At 37.0% G+C, this 18,413-nt stretch overlaps 2 protein-coding genes across 3 annotated transcripts; both read right to left on the bottom strand.

The window, feature by feature from the left end:
* Window positions 1–670: 670 nt before the first annotated feature.
* Window positions 671–3,728, bottom strand: LOC129411857 (uncharacterized). Of its 2 annotated transcripts, none has more exons than XM_055164037.1 (5): window positions 3,424–3,728; window positions 1,963–2,265; window positions 1,682–1,763; window positions 1,507–1,582; window positions 671–1,350 (listed from the first exon to the last, which is right to left on the bottom strand). In XM_055164037.1, the coding sequence occupies exons 1-5, from the start codon at window positions 3,614–3,616 to the stop codon at window positions 1,312–1,314; spliced, it is 693 nt and encodes a 230-aa protein (XP_055020012.1). In that variant the 5' UTR covers window positions 3,617–3,728; the 3' UTR covers window positions 671–1,311. The 2 variants fall into 2 exon arrangements, with proteins under 2 accessions (XP_055020012.1, XP_055020014.1); XM_055164039.1 differs by having other exon boundaries at window positions 2,128–2,265.
* A 9,141-nt stretch (window positions 3,729–12,869) lies between these two features.
* On the bottom strand, window positions 12,870–13,942 carry LOC129411742 (leucine-rich repeat-containing protein 45-like). The gene is made up of 3 exons (XM_055163444.1): window positions 13,877–13,942; window positions 13,613–13,780; window positions 12,870–13,176 (listed from the first exon to the last, which is right to left on the bottom strand). Exons 2-3 carry the CDS (start codon window positions 13,777–13,779, stop codon window positions 12,870–12,872), a joined length of 474 nt encoding a protein of 157 aa, XP_055019419.1. The 5' UTR covers window position 13,780; window positions 13,877–13,942.
* Between the last annotated feature and the right edge of the window lie 4,471 nt (window positions 13,943–18,413).

The raw sequence follows: 18,413 nt of genomic DNA, 5'->3' as shown, positions 1-18,413 counted from the left end.
GACTACACTGTTCCCTTATAGGTTTGTGGTAAAAAGTGCTGTGGGTGAGTTTGCAGTAAATTTAAATTGCATCATTTGAGGAAAATAATCAACAGTGGCCCTATAGCAGATATCGGCTCAAAAAATATCGTCAGAGCTTATCTACTGTCGTTTGCTCTTGATTCTGAACAATCTGTATCAGCATCGGTTATGAAAACACCCACATCAGTGAATCTCTATAAAAAAGCCACATTCACAGGACAGAAATGAACCTTTCTGAATAGCTTTAGAATGGTCTAGAACTGAATGTGAACAAGTATAAAAGCACATAGACTAGTATATGCCCATGGACGCGACCTGGATTGAGGGATTACATACTGTGGAACATTCTATCTAGACAAAGCAATATTTCCATGGAGACAAGCAGTTGGCAGACCCTCCACTAAAAATGTTATATCGTGCACTTTTAATATATTAATATACATTTTCCCTATAAACTTACCTCCGTTGATTCTGGTGGTGTGGCAGATGTTGAGATGCCTGAAGAAACACACACACAGATACAGATACATATCCTAACTTTAAGTGTATTCCTTAAATGGAGAACCTGTCAGATACACTTTAGAGCTGCCAGTCAGGACCACTGCTGATACTGATCTCCACACAAACATCATTCTATTATTTTTATTGTATTGCTTGTTTTGTTTTTTTACTGTACAAGGTTTTACATTGAAATGAATACCAAAGAATGTCCACAAATGTTTTCAACGTTGAACAGTTAATAATCCAGTTTATATTGTATATTACATCTTTCTCATATCAAATTGAGTTACAGTAGATTATATTTTACCTCAAAACAAGCAGCAGTGCAACAGATTGTCAACTGAAACAACAACATTTCTATATAACTTCAAATGTTATATTTTTTTTTATCTGTGGCTCCATCTAGTGGTACATTACATCCACTGACCTTGTTTAAAATGCAGCTGTACTTTTATACAATGTAATTACTTGTACATATGCATTTATATAAAACTGTAAATATGACAAACTGAAGCACACATGTTAACACACAAACTACATTAAGTCCATTACTGATTACATAAGTAGCAATGAAGGTACAGTGAATTAAGAATTGCAGAAACTGTATAAAAAGAGCAAATATATAAATATAAGTAAATATCCAGAAAGGCCATTAAAAGTCAGTACAAATATTAATCTGAGACTTAGACAACATAGTACATAAAGTATACAATTTAAAGATCTGTCTCATCTCAGTTAGTTTGCAATACAGTGGTTTTATTGGCCTATTATATCCACTTTTGCTCCATCCTAGTTTATATAATCCTCATCCAAGCCAAGTGTCTGCACCTGAAAAACAGATTAAAAGCTTATCATACTTTACATCTATTGCCCATTATTTATCAGATTACTTTCTCCTTATTTTCTCAACTAAATCAATAAATATCTGCTGTAGTAGTAAAGTACATGTACCTCCATTCTCTCAGTGAATATTAACAGTTGTACCTGATTTGACACTGGTAGTTGCTCCATCATCACCATGTCTGTCGGCTGGGGATGATCATGAGGAGTGTGGAGACTCCTGAAATACACATTCAAATACATATGTTGACTGTTAATGAATATTTTAAATGAATGATGGTGTAGAAGATGTGGTTGTAATTACAAACATGTTTCCTACCTCATAATAGACAAGAATGCACATGGGAACACCAGCAGGCTCACAACTCTGATAGCAATGAAGACTAGAATCAACACGTCCTCTAAACAACAACAAATAAGGAAAAGTATTTGAACATACAGCAAAAATAAAATATGTCATCTAAATTGTACAAGATAGTAGCATCAACTAGTGTCTAAATGTAAAATAGTAGTAGTAACAGTAGTAAATAATAAAAGTCTAAAATAATATGGTTGGTTGAATATTGAATATTTGTGTTGTCACATTTAACTACAACTAACCTTGTTCTTGAATGATATTTTCATGTTTAAATGGAGGAACATTAAATCTTTGTCTGTCAGATCCCACAGAGTTCCTGCTGTGACAAACCAAAGTGACTGGATCTCTCCACTGAGGTTTAATAACAGTGAGGACACTTCTTAGAGTTTTGTCACTCAGAGGCTCACTGATGATGGAGATGTTTGGAGAGAGTCCTGGAAAACTCCACTGTATCAGGGGAATGGGGTTCCCCTCAGTCTCACACACACACCTCATCTGGTCTGAGTCTATAGTGCAGTTTGAAGAGCTCACAATCTGTGGAGGGACTGTAGATGACAGAATAAACAGTCATGTCATGGACAATAACAATAAATGTAACCTATATTCAATGAGGGAAAACACATGCACTGTACATTCAACTCAGTGACAGCAAAATTATTAGGCCCAAATTCATTTTTAGCCTGACAGAAAATAGCAGTAGTATCTCTGGAGGCTTTCATTTTCACAAAACAGATAAGTTTCTGATCAGAGTGGGAGTTCCTCCATCAGCTTTATACCAGATGAAGACACATTACTGTTTTCTGTCACAGGACCAGAGGGGCTGACTGTTATTTTAGTATTTCCAGGTGGATCTCCGAAAACAAATTACACAAAGTAACAAAGTACACACATTGTGATGAACAACATTTTTAAAACTAAAAGTATGAAACAACAACATACAATGGGTGATTAAATAATCGTACGACACGTAGGATTCGGTAGCATCGTGTTGTCATTTTGGTACAAATGAAAAAATAAATAAATCTGCAGCCCTCTACCGTGATCTGCAGCTATCCATCAGATGTGCCTACTCAACAATTTAAGTTGTTTTACATGAATATTGCATTTCAAATGCCCAAATTATATCCAAACTGTAACAATGCTCCATGGCAATCATAGCTTACAACTAAAGTATGTAGCAGACACAAACACAATATGTTTTCTTTAAATCAATAATACATATTCTTTATCACCTAAATTTGGAATCTTTCGGTGTTTTTCTAAATCTTGGGGTTCCATTTTGACTCTGACCAAATCTTTGATTCAGGCAACACCATTATTCAATTTGACTCAAGATATTCTAAAGAGAATAAGAAAATAAAGGGAAAAATTGCTATTTCACCTTATACCGTAAAATGCAGAAATGTTTAATATCTTTAAAATTCTCAGAGCAGTGAAAGAAGTCTATAGTAGTTTAAACAATTTGATTTAATCAATGCAATAAAAATCTTAATTCTTCTATTCAATGTTTACACTTCGACTTGCACACCCAAAGCCTTAAAATTAATCAAGAATGTTTGTGTGCATGCCTACGCATTTTTAAGTACCCAATCTTTAGCTCAATTTTGTATTTTTTATTAACGTATTTAGGTATTTAAACTGTTCAGTGTTAGAGATTATTTTTCATTGATATGGAAAAGCTTTATGATGTTTTAGTGACTCACATGTGACAAAAGGAATCATCTGCACTGTCGTCTGTGACAGAGAGCTGTCTTCTTTGCTGTAGTCTGCAGAGCATGTTATGTTTTTCTTATGGTGGAGGTGAGAAGCAGTGAAGGTGAGAGTGGACACTTTGACATAGGTCTTGTCCGTTTGCTCCTGCAGAGTCTCCTGAATGTCCCCAGGACAGGGCTCCATGTCAGAGTGGGAGGGAGAGACAGACACAGGACAGGAGCAGAGCACTGCACACTCACTGACTGCCCCTCACTCACACTCACAGAGGGCGGAGTCAGTGTAGGGGTGGGCGGGGCTTCTGAAATCAACAAACCTTTTACACATACAGACATTTTTGGATATGATTTGAAATGTGATGAAATACATACTTGTGACTTGTATCGTCACTCCTGCCTCTATAAATGTATATTTCAGTGGATTTTCACATTCCACTCTGAAGAAATGTTTTTTATTGTGTTGAGGACCAATGTTATTAAATGTTGTGGTGCAATTTTTCAGAGTTAAATCTCCAGTTTTCTGTCTTGTATTTGGAAGTGCATTGCCACAGGTATCTTCCCACAGAGCTCTGCATCCACTGTTCAAATTGGTTTCATGTTTGTTCTGGATTTGAAATGAACAGGGAATTGTCACACAGGATCCTCGCAGAGCCTTTATGTTTTGTGGCAGAAAAACATTGAACTTATCACAGTGGTCACCTATAAACCACAAGAAAGTTAGAAAGTGGTTAACACCATTTATAGTTAATATACACATAAGACTGACATTTAAACCAGTTGAACATGCAAGCAGATGAAGAAAAAAAAACAAAAAACTCACACATGATCTGAGCTGTTGCACTAGAACTTGAAACAGTCCCATCTCCCCTGCTGTAGACTGCAGAGCATGACAGGCTTGTCTTATAGTCAGAAGCAGTGAAGGTGAGAGTGGACACTTTGACATATGTCTTGTCCGGTTGCTCCTGCAGAGTCTCCTGAATGTCCCCCAGGACAGGGCTCCATGTCAGAGTGGGAGGGAGAGACAGACACAGGACAGGAACAGAGCACTGCACACTCACTGACTGCCCCTCACTCACACTCACAGAGGGCAGAGTCAGTGTAGGGGTTGGCGGGGCTTCTGGAAGAAAAAACTTAAATCAATAAATGAATAACACACTTAATCTTGTAAAGTAAATGAATGCTGCAGAGACCATTCACATTGATCTTCAGTTTTTTATCATTAAATCTCCATTTTAGAGGATTGCTCTCCTCACACTGCAGTCTAAAGTAAACTTCTTTCCCCTGGTCCTCAGTGATGTTATACACTGTTGTGGTGCAGTTCTTCTGGGTTAAGTCTCCTGTTGTTGGTCTTGTGAATTGTATTTTTGTCTGTTCATTGCTGGCATCTCTCCATTCTGATTTACATCCACTGTTCAGGTTTGTATTATACTTATCCTCTATTGTAAAGGAGCAGGGTATTGTCAAACAGGATCCACGCACAGCCTCCAGTTGTTGTGGCAGAGAGACACTAAAGCCATTACAGTGGACACCTAAACAAACAGTAACATGTAGAATTGACATTAAATCATTCTATCAAACTATTTTAAAAGTACGTTTTGCATTGCTTCATAATCAACCACTCACTGTGAAGCAGGAAGCCCACAAGCAGAACGTTCATAACAGCAGACATCTAATTTCATGGAAACAAAATACAATCAAAAATCAATGTATTTTTAAAGACGCACAGTTACATTCACATGATTGTTTTTTAAAAATTATGCATTTAGTTAACAGTTCAATAATTTTCACAACAAAAAGCTGTAAAAACTGCACTGTTTACTATACTGCTACAAATAAGACAATCTCATAATTGAAAAAGTACACTTTAAGTTCTTTTCACCAGCATTGTAAGTACAGATGTTTTAAACTCCTCCTATGTGATATTACATTTATACAAGACATTTCAGAACACAGACCTCTACAGTGCAACTTGTACACAGTATTAATGATCTGACATTTAAAGTTAACAACTATTCATTTATATTTAGCAGAAATGCTCTTGATTTACATAATCATAGTTTGTTTCAGGAGTGCTCACTCTGTCTGCCTTTCCTCCAGATGATTCTTCTGTAAAGTTTTTCAGTAAACATATTTAAATTGAGGAAGTCCTGTATACGAGGGCGACTAAATGAGGTTTGTCACATTGGTAGAAACTGTTAAACTCAAATGTGACAAGTTGTTTGGGTGTATTTCTCACATTATCTTTACTGGAACCGAGAAGTTTTCCTTTTATTAGCAAGATCTTGCCTCAGCAACTGCAGTTTATTATTAACAAACTATTTAATGCAACCATGTTTTTAACCTAAAGGGATTTCAACAATATTGTGCATTGAATAATAATAAGTATTAACATCACATAGTGGCGGGGGGCGCATAGGCCAAAATTATAAATTATAAATATATATTATAAATATATGTATTATATGTAGGCTATATAGTTTTTCTAAGATTTAAATTTTTCTAAGAAAAGAGATTTGTGTTTGAAGCATATATCTTTGTTATGCCATATATAATATTTTTGTGGTGTTGTACTTATATACTAAAGTCCAACATAACAGTAGCTGTTTGTGAAAGTTAGAAAGTTTAATTGGAATCTTATCAATGCTATAATTACACCTCAGAATAAAATTTAAACCTCCTAATGCATCAAATATATGTGTTGAAATGAAATTCCATAATGAATTTGGGTTCAATAAATATCTTTTAATCCACTTAATTTTGAAAGAGGAATGTAGAGTCTGAAAATCTAAAATGTTAAATCCACCATTACTTAAATTATTAATCATTACATTTTTTCTAATGAGGTGTGTTTTTTTTCTTCCAGATAAAGTCAAATAAGATTTTGTCTGCTTGTGCATTAATGTTTTTGGTACATCACAGGGGCAGAGCTGGCATAGACTAGACTACAGAGCCCTGCAGCTTTGGAGAGTAGGATTCTACCAGAGATTGATAAGTCCCTTTGAAGCTACATGTTAAATTTTGTTTGAATTCTATACACAAGAGAGTTAAAGATTTCACATTGTCTTTTTTCTTCTTCTTTTATGATAGTAATACCCAAGTATTTCACTTTTAGTTTCACCGGGATTCCTCATATATGTAAGACATTACAATATTTGATGGGAAGTAATTCACATTTGGAAAGGTTTAATTTGAGTCCTGAAGCTAAGGAAAATGTGGTTAATAAGATAGCATAGTTTACCTGAGAACAATCATTTAAAAAGAGAGTTGTGTCGTCAGCAAGCTGACTTAAACATATTTCTCTTCCGGATATTGCTTTAAGGTCACTATTCTTAATGTAACTGGCTAAAATTTGCATGGTTAACAAAAATAGAAAAGCAGAAATTGGGCAGCCCTGGCGTATTCCACGTCCTATATTAAATCTATGAGTTGTTCCATGGGGCAGTATATTCTCAGATGTATACAGGGTGCGAATGGATTTTTTAAAAAGCTCACCAAAGCCAAATAAATTCAAAGCTTTAAGCATAAACTGGTGTTCTAATGAGTCGAATGCTTTTTGGAAGTCCAAAAATAGAATGAAACTGTTTTCTGAAATAAGATCGGAATAATCTAAAATGTCAAGAATGAGTCTAATATTGTCAATGATATATCTACCATTCATAAAGCAGTTCTGTGAATACTCAATTATATCATTTAGTATTTTCTTTAACTTGGTGGCCAGGCAGATAGCTAGGATTTTGTAATCATTATTAAGTAGGGAAATGGGACGCCAATTATCTAAAATTAAGCTATCTTTTTGTGGTTTTGGAATTAAGGTGATTAGTCCTTGGCACATAGTATGAGGAAGCTGTTCTTTCTCGATACTCTCTAAGAAGACCTTTAATAAAAACGGAGCAAGCTCAGTGGAAAAAGTCCTATAAAATTCAGAGCTTAGCCCTTCAGTGCCAGGAGATTTGTTTAACATGTACAAGCTGATCCACCGCCCACAACCAACCCCAACAACGTCAGCTCACTGACACACTATATAACTATTAACACTATTGGGGCGGCAGTAGCTCAGTCGGTAGAACATTGATCTGAAGATTGGCGGTTCGATTCCAGCTCTTGACATAAACATCACAGGTTGAGCAGTCAGATCCACTGACCCACAGGTTGGCTGGTGTGATTCCAGCTCCCACAGATGAATGCTGCTGTTGTGTCCTTGGGCAAGACCCTAAACCCACCTTGCCCACAGTGTCTGCGTACACTGGTGTGTGAATGTGTGTGTGAATGTGTGTGTGAATGGGTGAGTGGTTGCTTGTTGTAAAGTGTTTTGAGTGCCTTGAAGGTGGAAAAGCGCTATAGAAAAATGTGACCATTTACCATTTACCATTGACCTGTGAGGCTCCGCCCGCAGTCAAGGCAAGTCTGTTTTCCAAAGTGTATCCTCTACCAACTGCCCTGTTGGTTCTGTCTTCAATTTGAAGAGATCAAACTGGTCCAAGTCCAGCCGAATGCACGAGCTGGTTGTAAACTTTTACAACCAATCTTAAACTCTCTTCCCACTTAAATGAGAACGTTACACCAATCCATATTAGCACTAGGGCACCAGGTAGACTTAAGGCCTATGCGCTACGCCCAGGTCAGAGTTTTACACAGAGAAACAAGCGGGCAGAGGAGCGAGCGACTGTCTCCGAGTCCCGGAGGGTCCCGGTGTCTTTAGGACTCTCCTCCCGCTCTCCTGTATGGAGCTTTAGGCGAAAGTAGCTAGCCGCCATTAGCCAGTGTGTGGATCAACACAAGAGCCGTAGGATTTCACCACAGATAGATGCACTCATTTCTGCTTAATGCTTCTTTACTTGCTTGGCACAAGGGTGCCGCTGAAGAGAAGACATATTACTCCCTAAAAACTGTTGTTCGGACGCACTTTGACTTGAAGTTGAACTTGTCATAGCTGTATTGTACACAGCACAGCTCCACTTATTGGCCTGTAGCAGTAACATGCTGCCAGTGGAGAGTTGGGGCTAGGCAGAAGTTTGTGATAATGTTTATAAAGACCAATCACGATTTCAGGTCACCCACACCCTACGCCCCCAATAAGTATTTTACGGCTGTAATGTAAAGTGCTGGGCAGAAGCAACGTAATGACGTCAAATTTTCGTCAAAACTTCAGGCTCTCCCATAGACTTCCATTAAGTCACTCCGACCCAGCGCACTCAAATGCCACATTTAACATGATAAAAATGTCTATCCAGATACGCGTTGAATTTTAAACAAAATATTAAACATATAGCTTAATACAAACTATCAACTTTATATATATTTTTTTCATCTAGGTCAACCTCTATTGACCAGCCGCCACTGACATTAAAATTTTCACATTGTTTGGGTGACACTGGACTTCAAGCTTGACACTTTAAACAGAATACAATTTAACTTAGACTTAGACACACTTTATTGATCCACAAGGGAGGTTATTTGGCCACAGCTCACACATCACAATATATTATAATAACAAAGAGTAAAAATAGAAATGGCAATAAATATTTAAAAAAAAAAAAAAAAACTAGCAACAATAGCAAGAGACAGCTGTGACATAACTATATAAATGTTTGCAGTAGTACAAATATACAGTATCTAAGCTATATACAAGAGGTTGTAAGGAAAAACAGTGCAAATATGAAATAGTAATTGACAGGACATAAGGTTATCTGTTACATAAAGGTGAGTTGTTGTACAGCTGTAGGGAGTATTATCATAAAATCATAATTCTGTCCTAATAAGTGAAATAAATAATTTGACACTCTTTCTGTGAGAGATTAAATACTGGACCCACTTGTATTGTCTGGCTTTTAAAACCTCGTGAGCTTTGTGGCCTTATGTGTCTTTTATTCATTTGATTTGATTTTTATTTTTTTTCTTGTATTTGTTTTATTATTTTGATTGATTTTATTTGTTCATTTGTCTGAAATGCATCTCTACTGACTTTTAGAGCAAAATGTTTTCTATTGTTATTATACATGGCACTTTGGAAACTATTTTGTTCATAAAATGTGCTCTACAAATAAATTTAACTTGTATCTGAAATATAAAGGAGTAAATATAGCAATAGGATGGACGTTTCACACAATTATGTTTAAGTTGAAACAAAGGTACAGTTGCCCTAAGAGTTTCGACAAACAGTATGTAAAGAGCTAAACAAGCATCCAGAAAATAGTTTAATGCAGTCCAAATGTTAAGCACAACATTTGCATTCACTTGGCTTCTTCTAGTCACACAGCAGCCCTCCTGTTTATAAAAAAAAATACATCTCTGTTCTATTAGTTTAAAGCAATATGATGAATCTGTAGGCCTATTACATCCACTTTTTCTCCATCTTAGTTTGCTGTGTTTACATAATCATCATCCAAGTCAACTGCCTGCACCTGAAAAACAAATAAAAAGGCTTATTATACATTATTTCTATTGCCTGTATGTGGACATTATTGCATTTCATTATTTTCTCAGCTAAATCAGTGAATATCTGCTGCAGTAGTACAGTCATGTACCTCCATTCTCTCAGTGAATCCCAACAGTTGTACCTCATTTGACACTGGTAGTTGCTCCATCATCACCATGTCTGTCGGCTGGGGATGATCATGAGGAGTGTGGAGACTCCTGAAATAGACATTCAAATACACGTGTTAACTGTTTATGAATATTTTAAATGAATGATGGTGTAGAAGATGTGGTTGTAATTACAAACATGTTTCCTACCTCGTAATGGACAATGAAGACTAGAATCAACACGCCCTCTAAACAACAGATAAGGAAAAGTATTTGAACATATTCACAAAAATATATAATAAAATTATTAATATTGAAACTACGCAAGATTATAACAACAGCCAGTGTCTAAATCTCTCCTCATGTGGCTGAATGAATATTGAACTAATGTTGGTACATTTAATGATAAATTCAATAGAGTCGTGCATCTGTTCCAAAACATAATTAATCAAAAGAAAAATAAATTAACCTTGTTCTTGAACGATATTTTCATATATAAACGGAGGGACATTAAATCTTTGTCTGTCAGTTCCCATAGAGTTGTTGCTGTGACAAACCAAAGTGACTGGATCTCTCCACTGAGGTTTAATATCAGTGAGGACACTTCTTAGAGCTTTGTCCCTAAGATGCTCACTGATGATGGAGATGTTTGGAGAGAATCCTGGGAAACTCCACTGTATCAGGGGAATGGGGTTCCCCTCAGTCTCACACACACAGCTCATCATGGACTTAGTCCATAGTGCAGTTTGAAAAGCTCACGTTCTGTAGAGGGACTGTGATGACAGAATAATCATGTCATAAACAAAAACAATAAATGTAGCCTATATTAAAAGAGGGAAAACACATACACTGTATATCTAACTCAGTGACAGTAGAGTGATCAGTCCTAAGTTCATTTTGAGCCTAACAGAAAATAGCAGTAGTATCTCTGAAGGCTTTCATGACACACTCACTGACTGCCCCTCACTCACACTCACAGAGGGCAGAGTCAGTGTAGGAGTGGGCGGAGCTTCTGGAAGAAAAACCTTAAATCAATAAATGAGTGACACACTTAATGTTGTAAAGTAATGAATACTGCAGAGACCATTCACATTGATCTTCAGTTTTGCATCTATAAATCTCCATTTTAGAGGATTGCTCTCCTCACACTGCAGTCTGAAGTAAACTTCTTTCCCTTGGTCCTCAGTGATGTTATACACTGTTGTGGAGCAGTTCTTCTGGGTTAAGTCTCCTGTTGTTGGTTCTATTGTTCTATTGTTTGTTCATTTCTGGCATCTCTCCATTCTGATCTACATCCACTGTTCAGGTTTCTATTATACTTATCCTTTATAGTAACAGAGCAGGATATTGTCAAACAGGATCAGATGGCAGACATCTAATTGAACGAAAACAAAAATACAATCATATATTCAATTACACACACAAAGTACATTCAGCAAGAGAAAATTGCATCTTCAAAGTACTTACTATCTGCATTCAATGAGTTTAAAGCATTTCTATGATAATACATTGATACTAAATGTTCCAAGAGACCCCAGCAAAGTTCAAGTGTTTATCGTTAGTAAACATTACTTTTTTTCCACACTGTGATTATATTATTGTATTTTTCTTAAGTGAAAGTATTACAAGTACTTACCCTGCTTCCAGTCCTACAGACAAGTCTTGTAGTGAAGCTGGATACATCCAATGCTTTAGTAATGATAATTAACCTAGAGAAGTTCTTAATGCACCATACGATGGCAAAAGAATGAAGGGTGAGACTAAAAACATACACTCAAATGAAGAAGTCGATGTTTAGGCTTACATCTCACATGAACTTCCACACTATGGGCTTTTTGCATTTTTTCAGCTAATTGTGGTTCAATTAAGGAAGGTGTCTCTAACCAAAAGGGTGGACTCTCAACACAATTTTCTGTTTATAGTTTGAGGGTACTTCTCACTTTCATCTTGTTAACACAGCAGGGTTCATAATAATAATGTGTAATAATGCGTGTAAGCAGTGAGTCCTCATGCAACAAAATCACAAACTTGTCCTCATTAGCCAGCTTCTTTCTGTGTGCTAATTAGCATGCTAGTGCTAATTAGCTTGCTACTGCTAAGAAATGACAGGTCTTGGTCTGCTGCTGCTATCATACAGTTCATACAATCAATCAATCAAACTTTATTTGTATAGCACTTTTCACGTGCAAATGAAAAAAAACAGAGGACTTTACAATAACAATTTACCAAATTAAAAGGACAGTAAGGAAAAAACAAACAAACAAAAAAACTTACAATCTGGTCTTCTCAGATTGCATGGATCTTCTCTGCTGTGTGCTGCATCTGCAAAGGTCGAGGTAGCGGAGCACGTAACTACAAGTGAGTACCTCAGTGTAGGGCTTTCATTTCCTTTGTGGGATCTGAATCTTTTGGACCAATAACTCTTTTACTTTTTATTTTTAAGGCAGAAGCTAATGTGAGAACTCATGTTTCTACAAACTTATCACTGAGAGAAACGGCTGAGAGAAATCCTCCATGTTTAAAAAAGTAAAAAAATCCCTCCTAAAACGTGCTAGTTTAGTTTGTTAGCAGCTCCTCTTTTCTCTGTTTTAGTCCAGCCCAGAGAAAATGGGACAATGTTTACAAACTCTGAATGTGTCTATTTTGGTTATTTAAAAAAAAAAAAATTGATCCACTTAATGAACGGAACACAGACCATGGGTGTGGGAAAGCCAGTCAGCATTTCTGTCATCGACTGAATATAACCATGGACCACAATAAGCACTGAAATGTATTAGTTAAATTATTATATTAATTATTTTAGTAAAATGTAGATGAAATAACAAAACATGTTTTTGTTTTACTATTTTGCAAACTGGTTTACACTCAGACTCAACACTAACACATTTTCAGATCAAGTTGATTGTTTCATTTTTTTATCACCCCTTTATGGTCTCCAGCAGCTGTGTGATCTTCATTTGAAGTTCTTTGGCCTTGTTTGCATTCTCTGCCTTGTGCACCTCTCCAGCCACCTGCAGTCCTCTGAGCACTGAGAGGAGGGCGTCTGCGTTCTTCACCGACTCCATCTGATCCCGATCAGCCTGGATCTCCTCCACCCAGTCCAGGTAGGCCTGCAGTAAGCCTATGTCATCCACAAAGTTGGCAATGATGCGGAGTTCTGGTCTGCACTGCTGGAGCTGCCGAAGCCTCCTCCTGCCTTCTTCTCCAATGTCATTCCCCACAATACTAGAAACCAGGAGAAGATACAGATTCATTAAAGGTTTTCTATGGAATTAAACTTTTCAGTCATGAAAAGTTTAATTTCATGACTCCGCCACCTCCTGGCTATTGATAAGTTTCAGATGACATCATTATCTATAGGGCAATGATGGGGGCAGATAAAATGAATATTGTTAAATGCAGGTTTTTGTTTTGTAGCTGTTCATGGTCTGGTCAATAAGAGAAATGATCAAGTTCAACATTTGTGAATTTACCTTCTAGATATTTCTAATGATAGTAACATGTAATGTTATCAATAAAGAAATCTGGCTCTTGCCTTACATCTGGCAGTATGTACATCACATGAACTGACTATTTGACTACAGAATTTTAAGAATATTTCACTTTCCTAACCTATCCACCAGAGGGCAGTGTTTGCCATGAGTAGTAGCTCATGTCTTACGTGAGGGTTTTCAAAGAGGTGTTTTTGCTGAGACAGTTCACTATGTTTTCTGTTCCTCTTTCAGTGATGCCGGTGATGTCCAGATACAGCTCTTCCACAGTGGTGTTGTGTTCCAAAGCGTTCCACAGCTCCAGCACTCCCTCAGGACCCAGGTTATTCCCACACATACTAAAAAAAACCAAACAAAAAACAACAACGTAGGACTGTTTCTTATGTAGTGAACTTTTAATACACTCATAATTATAAAACTAGGGAATGACTTACAATAGCTTCTTTACTTGGCATTCGTTTGACCTCAAAATAGATGATTCCAGAATCGCTGACTGTCTGTCTAAGCAGTTGTACCTCAAGCTGAAAGAGAGAGAAAACAGAAAATAAATCAGGTTAAATATCCCTCTCAATGCTGGTGAACCAAACCCCCTTCTCCTACTCAGTAAATAGCAGCTAATAAAAATGCAATATACTTATTAAACTAATATAAGATGTTTATGTCTACATGTTGATGCCAGTTATTTATAGACGCCTGTTTGGGAATAGTACAATGATTTTTTTTAAATCACTGTACTTTGTGTGTAGACTAATATTTGAAATATTTGGAACATTGCACTATACATTATTCCAAGTATTATTCTACACAAATATTACAAACATCATGCTCACACTGCCATAAAAAGTGTAGTAAATTTTATAACTTTAGAAGAATGTTTTTTGTATATTTAATGTTTATCAGTAGAACAAGAAAATATATTTACAATCTAATAATTGTCACTGTACAGATGATGGGGGTACTACGAGTCCAAGACAATTTAAGACTAAAAAGATTGTGAACCACTGCAAAAGCGGTTAGACTTGGTAAGGTAGTTATTATCCTGGAGACAATAGGGAAATATAAAAAAAATATCTTTGTTTAAATATATATGGTTACATTTTTTAAGTTAATTCAAGTGTAATGAATGTTCAGGTCAAATAATAAAATTGAAGCAAAAATCAAATGTTACCTTTATATTTATATTACTCACTAGAGAGACTCGCAGCGGTGAAGGATGGGCCCCAGCCGGCTCAGTCCCCTGTTGCCGATGTTGGAGTATCCCAGGTTGAGCTCCTGCAGCTTGTGTGGGGAGAATTGTAAGACATAATGCATGGCAGCACAGTCCACCACACTCAACTTCATTTTAAACAGGTTCAACTTCTTGATTTCAGGTGCTGTTATCCTAGTGGTGTCCTCCATATGGAACTCCATCAGACAGTGTAGAAAATTCAGAGCTTCCAGGTTCTTCAGATTTCTGCCTTTGAACTGATCTCGGAACCACACACCAAGCTTGGCAGGGATACCACTGGCTTGTTCCATTGGGCCACTGACAAGGCCATCCAAGAGTCCTGCAAGGCGCGCTCTTAGCATACCCATGAAGAAGCGCGTGAACATTTGCAGGCTCTCCAACTTGTCCATGTGGAGTTCTATGTTACAAAGAGGTGGAGCAGTAGAAGAAGGTGGTTTACCAAAACACCAGAAGTCCAGAGCTTGGAGTATGTCATCTTGGGTTGAAAGGTTGATCGCACAGTACAGCGCTGCTAGATGCTCTTGAACAGTTAAATGGAAGAAGGAATACATGTCCACAGTCTCCTCTTTGAGCAGCTGGAGAATGTGGCAAAGGAAGGTGCTTTGGATGTCAACAGGTGTAACTCCGTACTTCTCCAGGTCTTTTTTGTCGAACATGATCTTTTTCTGTAGAAGATTTTCATATGCTAGTTTGCCCAAGTTGGTCAGCTGCAGTTTGGCAAGACTCAAAACCTGCGCTCTGGAAGTGTCCCTGTCAGTGCTTCCCTTCAGCGCGTGGTGCTTGACGGCGGTGAAGAGGTAGCAGAAGTAAACCTCGCTCACAGTTTTAGGAGGATTAAGCTCCAAAGATTTCGAAGCATCGTCATCTTGAGTTTCAGAAGCAAAAAATTCTGCCATGGCCGTGCAGATGATGTAGCAGTAAAGTGGGATGAAGGACAAGACAAAAAGATTATCGTTGTTCAAAATGTAGTCGTAGACTTTGTCTGCTACTTCGATGTTTTTGTAGAACTTATAAGTGTAGTCCTTCACTTGCTCCTCCTCAAAGCCTAGGACTATGCAGCATCTTTGGAAGAACTGCTTTGGAGCTTCAGTGGAGGGTCTAGTCGTGATAATGACTGAGGATTCTGGGAGAAGGCTTCCTTTAATCAACGCAACCATTAACTCTGGCAATGGCACTTTTGATTCCATCCCAATGTCTTTTGCTGGATCATTCCATTTCAGAGGAAATTTAAACTCATCCAGACCATCCAAAATGAAGAGAAGCGAACTTGGAGACATGAATAGATCTTTAAAAACATCTTTAAGGTAGCGGAACCGATCACCTAGCAGCTCTGTCAAGCTCACAGGTTCGTTGATCAAATTGAGCTCGCGAAAACGCAGGTCAAAAACGCAGTCAAACTCTCGCATGTTCTTCCCAATGGCCCACTCATAAAGCAGCCTCTGAACCGCCACGCTCTTCCCAATACCGGCGATCCCTTTGACTTTGACTCTTTTGGGGGGCCTTGCCGAGCCATCCCGCGGTGTGAGCAGATGGTATGGCCGGATGCGTTGACAGGCTTGATGGACATAGATGCGGGCCCGTCTGCTCGCCAGGTCGAAGTACTCGTGGCGGCTGCTGTCCAAGAGATCATAGTCTTCAGTCACGAAAAGGTCAGTGTAGCGGATCTCGATGTGGGAAGCGGAGTTCGCAGAAATGGCGTCGCCTTCTGAGTAGCTCTTCAGTTGTTCGGTGCGCTTCAGGACGGTGGTTTTATGGGCAGATATAGCAACTGGAGGGGGGTGAAGGAAGCAGTTATAAAAATGTAAATATTTACTGCACATGGCCACAAAAAAATTAATAATCAGATATGCCAATAAATTTATGTGATTTTTTTTTTTAAGAATAAAAAATAAGAAAGCTGATCATCACAACATGGAAATTAGCCTTTTTGGTATAATCTGGCACATTTACTCTGTGATTACAGATGTTCGTTAATATGGACTGTCCCTATCAAATAAATAAATAAAACAAATAAAAACACCTGGCAACATGTATCAGTAATCAACTATTTTTACTGTTACTATATTTATAGACAAAGACAATAATTTTCGTTAATTTTTTTGACTTTTTCTCTTGTCATAACCTGCGTGCAACCTGTTTACATGAATATAAACATATTGAGTGACATAAAGCTGTTTAGTTTAGTTTAGTCTTTATTTGAAGGAACAATCGACAGACATTAAGTTCATAAAAATGTTCTCTGCTCCAGATTATAATTTATAAATAGCTAGTTTCCATCTGCAGTTACTGATTTGCATTATAACTTTCAAACTATGTTCCAATTATTGTTTAAAAATGTTTTCCCTTTTTCATCAAGTCCATATTTATCTTGCATTTAGTTAAACTTTGCCTATGAAAAATAATAATTTGTCTTTCAAATGTAAGTTATATAAATATCTTAATATCTAATTATGTGTTAGGATAATGGGGATGTCAGCAACTTTTTTACAGATCGTTTCAATCACTTTCAAAGAAGAAATTATTCTTTGCACTTACGTCGGACGTTTCCTGACTTCATACTTTTTCTTGCATTTATTTGATTTTTTCCTACAGCAGAAAGACAATTGTAAGACACAGCATTTCTTATATTATTTTAAATGCATGTTAGTATAGTATAGAAGTACCTTTTTCCTCTGCTGGCAGTGTGAAGCCCATGCTCTTGCCTTTGAAGAGTTTAGCCAAAGGACTCTTTGGCTTCTTCTCTGTGGATGATATTGCATTGCATTGATAGGCCCAAACATATAGGCGTCTTTGTAGATAATACTTTTGTTGACATCAATTTGTTTTTTTCATTTTTCCTGTTGTTAAACGTTATTGATTCAGTAATGTCAAATATCAACAACAGTTGGACTTATGAGAGACTTGCATTTTCCTAAAAGATAATTGAGAAGTTTTATTTCATCTATTTTATATAGATCATTCTATATATCTTTGTTATGTTATATATCTTTGTTGGTGCACTGTGTAAGTTTTCTGGAGAGGGTCCGGTTGGTTTGAATTGGCCACAGTATGGTATGAAACTAATCTGTCTTACATTTGTTCAACTACAGGTGTTATTTATTGCTCAAAAATATCTTAAAAACGTAATTTGTTACCGTGACTATGGTCGCCTCTCCACAAATCTAACCTGTAATTTGTTTTGCAAGTCTCCATGGAGATTCTTAAATTTATGGCCATACTGAGGAACATTCTTGACACATCTCTATGCAGAAAAGCAGGTGAAGGATAAGTTACCCAGTGCATTAAAATAATACAAATAGTCAGTACTTTGGGGAAAAAACTTTGTAGACTTTGTATCTTGTGTATGTAGAAGTTGTCCTTGAATCAATTAGAATGCATGTCTAATCCAGTTACATTCACTTTATGTCATTATGTGTCTGTTAACTCTGTATCTGGCAATAGTCCAAGATGAACTCTCCCGCGTAAATAAACTTGGACAGGTTCCAATGCTCACAGCCTCTAATGAGATTTGGAGGCACAGAAAATAATTAAACTGGGATTTGTGACTCTTACAAAGATGATATTATATTTGGGATTTGAGGTGTTTTTTTGATTGCTAACTGGTCAACTTAATATGGCAAAAGTATTGACAGAGTAGAATAGCATGCAAACTCATATCAAGAACAATTTATAGTATGCTAGAACAACAACAATCACTATAATAATAAATATTCTGTCTGTCTCTTTGGAATATTTGAGAAATT

This window comes from Boleophthalmus pectinirostris, unplaced genomic scaffold (genome assembly GCF_026225935.1).
Source record: "Boleophthalmus pectinirostris isolate CB_2022bp ecotype Guang Dong unplaced genomic scaffold, ASM2622593v1 HiC_scaffold_6, whole genome shotgun sequence".
NCBI classification, from domain to species: Eukaryota; Metazoa; Chordata; class Actinopteri; order Gobiiformes; family Gobiidae; genus Boleophthalmus; species Boleophthalmus pectinirostris.
This window is presented reverse-complemented; position numbering and strand designations above follow the sequence as displayed.